Source organism: Aspergillus wentii (assembly GCF_001890725.1).
Source record: "Aspergillus wentii DTO 134E9 unplaced genomic scaffold ASPWEscaffold_3, whole genome shotgun sequence".
In the NCBI taxonomy this organism is placed as follows: domain Eukaryota; kingdom Fungi; phylum Ascomycota; class Eurotiomycetes; order Eurotiales; family Aspergillaceae; genus Aspergillus; species Aspergillus wentii.
The window spans coordinates 2412655-2420150 of NW_024467834.1; the positions used below are offsets into that span (position 1 = coordinate 2412655).

General features: G+C 45.2%; 2 protein-coding genes across 2 annotated transcripts; one reads left to right on the plus strand and one right to left on the minus strand.

The window, feature by feature from the left end:
• Nucleotides 1-270: 270 nt before the first annotated feature.
• ASPWEDRAFT_26629 (IGBP1/TAP42 family protein) lies at nucleotides 271-1447 on the minus strand (the record flags this gene model as incomplete). Its single annotated transcript, XM_040832878.1, has 3 exons — nucleotides 271-849; nucleotides 902-1178; nucleotides 1236-1447. The coding sequence occupies 3 exons, from the start codon at nucleotides 1445-1447 to the stop codon at nucleotides 271-273; spliced, it is 1068 nt and encodes a 355-aa protein (XP_040690899.1).
• Nucleotides 1448-2008: 561 nt separating this feature from the next.
• On the plus strand, nucleotides 2009-7399 carry ASPWEDRAFT_170710 (putative RNA helicase/RNAse III; the record flags this gene model as incomplete). The annotated part of the gene is made up of 16 exons (XM_040830663.1): nucleotides 2009-2229; nucleotides 2283-2479; nucleotides 2537-2640; nucleotides 2698-2963; nucleotides 3018-3125; nucleotides 3176-3857; nucleotides 3910-3968; nucleotides 4023-4092; nucleotides 4144-4212; nucleotides 4266-4448; nucleotides 4505-5572; nucleotides 5635-6035; nucleotides 6088-6601; nucleotides 6655-6840; nucleotides 6898-7050; nucleotides 7103-7399. The coding sequence occupies 16 exons, from the start codon at nucleotides 2009-2011 to the stop codon at nucleotides 7397-7399; spliced, it is 4578 nt and encodes a 1525-aa protein (XP_040690900.1).
• Between the last annotated feature and the right edge of the window lie 97 nt (nucleotides 7400-7496).

Here is a 7496-nt window from a genome sequence, read left to right on the forward strand (position 1 = left end):
TAAAAGAAACTGTCAATGGATATTTAACATTATTCTTTTCTCCAAACCCTTACCCTGACCTGATATAATTGATCTATCGATACGAAGTTTCTTTTTTAGAGAATCCAAAATATCTAGGCTGAAGAAATAGAAGTAGGGCATTGGGAGGAACGCGTATAGCATCGTAGGATCATGACAAAAATGCATATTCAGGTATATCTTCATGTGACCAGAACAAAATGCAAAATATTGAAAACAGAAAATCCAGCAATGAGCTTCATGGAAGAAAGATCAACCTCTATTCAAAGTGTTTCCAGAGCCCTTCGGGTTTGCCTCTGTGTATTCGTCCCAGGCTCTTGCTTTCATAGTCTCTTCGTCTGCCCTGTCCATATCATCCTCATCAACCTCCGGCTTCATTCCTGATTGCTCGCCTCCCTGGAGGACATTTCCTCTTCGGTGTTCTTCATCAAGGTACTCCTCAATGGTCATAGTGGGAAGATTGTGGCTAGGTCCGAAAACGCCCTGCTGGAGCTGGGTCCGGCGGTCGAGTAGTGTGAAGGGCTGCATTGGTTTGCCTTCCTTGCTCAATATCGGCCCGAATTTACCTCCCTTCAAAAGCTGGGAAATGGGAGGGTCTAGACGCTCTGAATAGCTCGATTGTTCTTCATTCTTCCGCCTTCTTTGGTCCTCTTGCGAGTTTTGCTGTGAGATTTCAGGGTTTTTGCGAATGGTTGAAAGCATGGCGAGCTCTTGCGAAATGAGATCGAGGGATTGGAAGGTCTGGTGCGTGTAAAGCTTTATTTCTGCGAGGTAGAGCTTTCGAACGTCATCGTCATCGCTTTGGAGACGGCCTTGGTTCTGGGAGAGGTACTTGGGATATTGTAAGTATACTAGCGACTTCTGTATAATGGGTCTGTCAAACCTCAAGCTTTTGCTTCAGCTCTTTCTCTTCCCTGAATCTAGAAACCTTCACTTCTCTCCGAACGGCGGCATCGTTAACCGGGATCAAGGAGAATGTGGAGGGGTTCGCCGAGTATCGCTCGTAAAGCTTCTTGTTTCCTTCTTCCAGTAACTCATAATCATCCAAGCGCGCTAGATATCTATCGTATTCATCAAGGGTACGTCGCAGAGTACCCTCGCGGTCTGAGTTATAAGAACGTTGGAGGAGGTCGGCAAGTAGGTATTCCACCGTCAGATACCTAACAAGTAAACGAATTAGCCATTACACTTAAATCAGTGGGTATAGTGAAAAGTACTGGATATCACCGGTAGAAACCTCTTCCAAGGGCTCGTTCGAGCTGAACAAAGATAGCAAACCGACCAGTCGCCGACACTCCTCCAGCTTGGCTATCGTTAAGATCACATCACTGCGATAAGCATCTGTATTGGAGTCGGGGCGTGTCTCCAACGCCGTTTTCTCCGCCCTTGCAGCAGCAAATAGAGATCGAAGGTTCTGAGGTTCTTCCATTTTAGCCAGTCGAGAGATGCTTGTTCGTGGGTTGTTCTGCAAGGCACAAGCTCCGCTGGAAGACGCCGATCGAGGCGCAGAAATAAAATAAACTGGGTCAACCCCGCGCAGCCAGAACGACGCCCCGCTGGGGCCGCAATTTTGGTTGAGCTTTATCTTAGTAGATCAATGTCACTGTTTATTTCTGCTGTATTGTATGCTCATCATCGATTTAAACACATTGTATTTGGTGACACGAAAGTGAATTGGGTGGATTTTACTTGACTGGGATAAAACGCTTTTGATTCCGGGTCTCTGTTTGCTCGTACATGCAATGTGGACTGCTACTGGCAACAAAGGCTGAAGTTGTAGCTTTCTCCTATTCACCATCTTTTCCTCAGCTGATAATCAATCTGAATTCACTTCTCTTTCTTTCTCCAGCCCTCTTTCTCTTCTACCTACTCTTCTTTGAAAGCGAATTGGTCTCTTAAGCTGCCAAACTACTTCAGACTTATTCAATTCCTCGACTGATTTGGTCCATATCCATTCTTATTTCCTATAGAGACCTCTCATGGGTTTAAGATGGAGTTATTGGAGTCTTACGAGGAGCCAGTATCTGGAAATGACCAGATACCCACTGAGCCCTTGCCAGCTGTGCCTCCTGACAATATCTTAGTAGATGTTGATGCCGATGAGAAAGACGATAGCTCGTCAGATGATTCAAACGATGAGAAGGAGACGCCCGCGGATCATAAAAACGTCTCTCAGCGCCGTCGAGTCCAGAATGCTAGGTTTGAAGCTCTGTATGTTTCGAATTCACAACTTATCTTGACTATTCAAGCTAATCCGTGCACAGGCTTTCCAAACGTGCTGACCCTGCTTCCATCGATACCACCAAAGCGGCACCTCCTGATTTACCAGAGGCACAACTCTCCACAGCTCACTTGGTAGCAAAGCAAGATCTTGGGTCGGGGACGCTGGACCCTCGGGAATATCAATTGGAGCTTTTCGAACGAGCAAAGGCGCAGAATACAATTGCTGTGCTTGATACTGGTTAGCCCACATTCATCATTTCAAATATAAATAAAGCAACCATCTAATATATCTCAGGCTCCGGGAAGACCTTGATTGCTGTGCTTTTGCTGAGGCACGTAATTCAAAATGAGCTGGTTGATCGTGGTGTAGGAAAACCACATCGCATATCATTCTTCTTGGTGCGTATGCTTTCTTCTTGTACTGATGAAAATACAAGTTTCTCACCTTCTATTTAGGTCGACAGCGTCACTCTCGCATACCAGCAGGCCGCTGTTCTCCGCAACAATTTGGATCAAAATGTGGCCCAATTCTTCGGCGCCATGGGTACTGACCTATGGAGCAAACAAGTCTGGGATGAGCATTTTGCAAAGAACATGGTAATAGTCTGTACAGCAGAGATTTTATACCAGTGTCTGCTTAATTCGTACGTGAGGATGAATCAAATAAATCTGTTGGTTTTTGACGAGGCCCATCACACCAAGAAAGATCACCCTTATGCAAGGTTTGTAGTATAAATCCGGATAAAAAGAGAAATGTGAGACTAACTGTATAATAGAATCATCAGAGACTCTTACTTCAAAGAGGTTCCATCTAAACGTCCTAGGATCTTTGGGATGACGGCGTCCCCGATTGATGCCAAAGGCGACATCATAGAAGCAGCTACGTAAGTCCGGATATACTAGGAGAATAAAGTAGTATCTTACCTTTATACAGGCGACTCGAGACACTCTTGGACAGTCAGATTGCAACGACATCGGATTTCACATTACTACGACAAGTCGTCAGTCGCCCTATGGAGAAAGTGTGGACATACGATAAACTAGAGCCACATTTTGCAACGAAGCTCTACAAGATAATGAAAGAAAAATATGGCGACATGGGCTCTCTTGAAGGTGTTTTCAGATTCGCCTGGAATGCAAGCTCTGAGTTAGGTAAATGGTGCTCGGATCGAGCGTGGACTCACGCCTTAGCAGATGATGTGCTGCCAAAGCTCGAAGGCAACGTTAACAAGCTCTCCCACTCTGACGCCGGGGGCCAGATACCTGAAAGTGCCTACAAAGAGATTGCGCGAATCAAGGAAGCCAATGAGACTGTCAAGAGCCATATGTTCAAAGACCCCGACACTCCAGGCGAGCTCAGCTCTAAAGTACAGATTCTTCGCAAAGAACTCGGCAAATATTTCGTATCAACGACAGATACAAAGTGCATTGTTTTCACTCAGAAACGATACACGGCCAAGATCTTATTTGAGCTTTTCACGGAATTGAACATTGCTCATCTACGCCCTGGTGTGCTTGTTGGCGTTCGATCGAGCGATATTGCGGGGATAAATACGACATTCCGTCAACAGTTTATGGCTCTGATGAAATTTAGAAAAGGAGAAATTAATTGCCTGGTAAGAGTTGTGCAAGTGAATTACTGCAGAATGCTTCCCTGACTTGTGCAAGTTTGCTACCTCAGTAGCCGAAGAAGGCCTCGACATTCCAGATTGCAATTTGGTGGTCAGGTATGTTGCTCGATCATACAAATTCCATATGCAAACTTATATTGACTTTGAAAGGTTCGACTTGTATCACACTTTGATTCAATATGTACAAAGCCGTGGTCGAGCTCGTCATTTCAACTCGACGGTAATGCCCCATTCATTTACGTATTGATGAAGCATAATAACATTTCGGTAGTATGCAAGTATGGTTGAGAGAGACAATGCAGAGCATGAAGCACGGCTGATGGAAGTCCGGGACGCAGAAGTACGAGCATTTCCATACATACTTCGAGATATATATATCTAACGCTTATCTAGAAAGTCATGCAAAGTTTTTGCGAAAGCCTCCCAGAAGATCGAATACTACATGGCTATGATCACGATTTGGGCCTGCTTCTACAAAAGGATGAGGGCAAAAGAACGTACACTATCAAGGCTACGGGTGCAAAGTTAACATATCATTCTGCCGTAGCTATCCTCGCACGTTACGCTAGTTCTTTGGTAAGCATGTCTCTAAAAGGAATTATATCCCAGTCCTAACAAAAGTAATTATGCAGCAATATGAAAAGGAATCACTGATTCAAGTTACCTATGTTGTTCTTCCTGTGAACAGTACCTTCACTTGTGAAGTCATCCTCCCGGAAAAGTCGCCCATTCGAGGACTAACAGGACGTCCCTCGATCAAAAAATCTACTGCCAAACAGTCTGCGGCATTCGATACTTGTCTCTTGTTGAGAAAGCAAGGACTTCTGGATGACTATTTTAATTCAATTTATCACAGACGTCTACCTGCGATGAGAAACGCAAAATTGGCCATTACGTCTAAGCAGACAAATCAATACGCCATGATGTCAAAACCATCCTTCTGGGGCAGTGGACATGATACTCTTCCAGTGAAGCTCTACGCTACCCTTGTTTCGTTTATGCCTTCGAAAGCCCTTACACGAGAGCACGGAACTATAGTTTTGCTGACCAGGGAAAAGCTGGTAAAGCTCCCAAACTTCTCCATTTTCCTTGACGAAGATGTAGAGACCACTGTGATTTCGGTCTCTGCAGAAAATATCCTACTGGTATCAACTCAAGATTTGGAGTGTTTGACAACATTCACGCTTCGTGTCTTTCGAGATGTGTTTCACAAGATTTATGAACGGCAAACCGAGAAAATGTCATATTGGCTAGCTCCAGCAAGTGCCGGGGCAGCTTTTGAAGAAAGGGCTGAACCAAGAACTGTTATTGACTGGAAACTGTTATCATTTGTCGAGGGAAACGATGGGATAGAATCCGTTGGTATGACCCCAGAATCCCTCGTCAACCGGTTTGTCTACGATCATTGGGATGGGAGGTATCGGTATTTCACCACTACGGTAGATGATACGCTTCGTCCTTCGGATCCTCCTCCATCTTTTGTTCCGCGTCGCAGGCATATGGAAAATATCATGAACTATTGCTTAAGTTTGTCGAAAAATTCGCGTGCGAAATTTCTTTCCAGTTGTGATTGGGACCAACCAGTCCTAAAGGCAGAGCTCGTTCGTCTGCGAAGAAATCTTCTTGACAAAATGTCAGAGCAGGAGAAGGACATGGGAACTAGATGTGTCATTTGTTTACAGCCTTTGAAAATCTCTACTGTAAGTCACCCCTAATTCCACGGTTCTACTGATATGTATATATTTGCTAACCAACAGCCAAGATCCCTGCATCAATCGCCGCCTCCTGTTTGGCATTCCCGGCTATTATCAGCAGAATCGATTCTTATTTGGTGGCTCTCGAAGCCTGTGATATTCTAGACTTGACCATTCTACCAGAATATGCTCTGGAAGCATTTACCAAGGACTCTGACAACACGGAAGAGCACAGAGGCCAACAAATCCAATTTCAAAGAGGCATGGGCAAGAACTATGAGCGTCTTGAATTCTTAGGAGACTGCTTCCTAAAAATGGCTACTTCGATTTCCCTTTTCACGCAAAACCCTGATGACGACGAGTTTGACTATCATGTGAACCGGATGTGTCTTATCTGCAATAAGAACTTGTTCAATACGGCTATCAAGAAGGAGCTTTATAAATACATCCGAAGTCGTGGATTCTCTCGGTAAGTCTTCCTACATGGGGGTGAGAACTATTATACCTAACAAATTGGCAAGGCACGCATGGTATCCCGAAGGCCTTACTCTGCTACAGGGTAAGGATCATAGCAAAAAGGTATCCGCTGAAGCAAAACATGCTCTTGGAGAAAAGACAATTGCAGATGTTTGCGAGGCATTGATAGGAGGGTCTCTGCTCTCAGGTGGCCCTGAGCATCGGTTTGACGTCGCTGTTAAAGCAGTGAGTGCGCTTGTTGACAGCCCAAGTCACAGCTTCTCGTGCTGGAAAGACTACTATTCTCTGTATTCTCTGCCAAAGTATCAAATCCATCCGCCGGATGGCTTTGAGCTTGATCTTTCTCAGAAGGTTTTTGATAAATTGGGGTATAATTTCAAATACCCTCGACTGCTGCGATCGGCTTTCACACATCCATCATACCCTTCAGCGTGGGCCCAAGTGCCATGTTATCAGCGACTCGAGTTCCTGGGAGATTCTTTGTTGGACATGGTTTGCGTTGAAGATCTATTTGGTCGATTCCCTGATCGAGATCCCCAGTGGCTCACGGAGCATAAGGTAGGCTAACAGACCGATCCCTTTTCGAGCAATACCTAATAATAATTCTATAGATGGCGATGGTATCCAACAAGTTCCTCGGTGCTTTGGCTGTTAGGCTTGGGCTACACAGGCATCTTAGGCATTTCAGCAATCCATTGCAGTCGCAGATTACCAATTATGCAGAGGAGATCGAGACAGCGGAAACTGAGAGTGAAAGCGGAGTAGACTACTGGGTTGTTACGAAGGACCCGCCTAAGGTATTCCATCGAAATACTTGAGGGTTGAGTTTTGGAACTAACATGTTTGTACCATAGTGTCTGCCAGACATGGTTGAAGCGTACCTTGGAGCTACCTTTGTTGACTCGGGCTTCAGTTATGACGTAGTGCAAGAGTTCTTCCAAAACCACGTCAAGCCATTCTTCCATGATATGGCGATCTACGACACGTTTGCCAACAAGCATCCAACCGTAAGGCCGTTGTTATTTCTGATGAGAAGATGTCAAACTGACCTTATCTCAGACGTTTCTACACAGCAGGTTGACAAACGAGTACGGCTGCACCAATTATTGCCTGAAGGCGGGAGAGATCCCAGCTGGCGACGGAGGACCAGGTAGTGTTTTGGCAGCTGTGATCGTGCATGATTCCGTCATTGCAGAAGGAACAGCATCATCTGGTCGCTATGCCAAAGTGAAGGCGAGCGAGAAAGCACTCACCCTACTTGAAGGAATGCTTCCATTTGAGTTTCGCAGGAAATACCACTGTGACTGCCAGGAGAAAGGCAGTGCTCAAGATACAGATATGGGGACTGCGATTTAGATCTGTTGCTGCCAATTGGCCATGGAGACGCCAAGATATATTTAATCTCCAATCCCCAATCCCCTGTTTAAAACGAAACAGATAGATGAGGATGAAA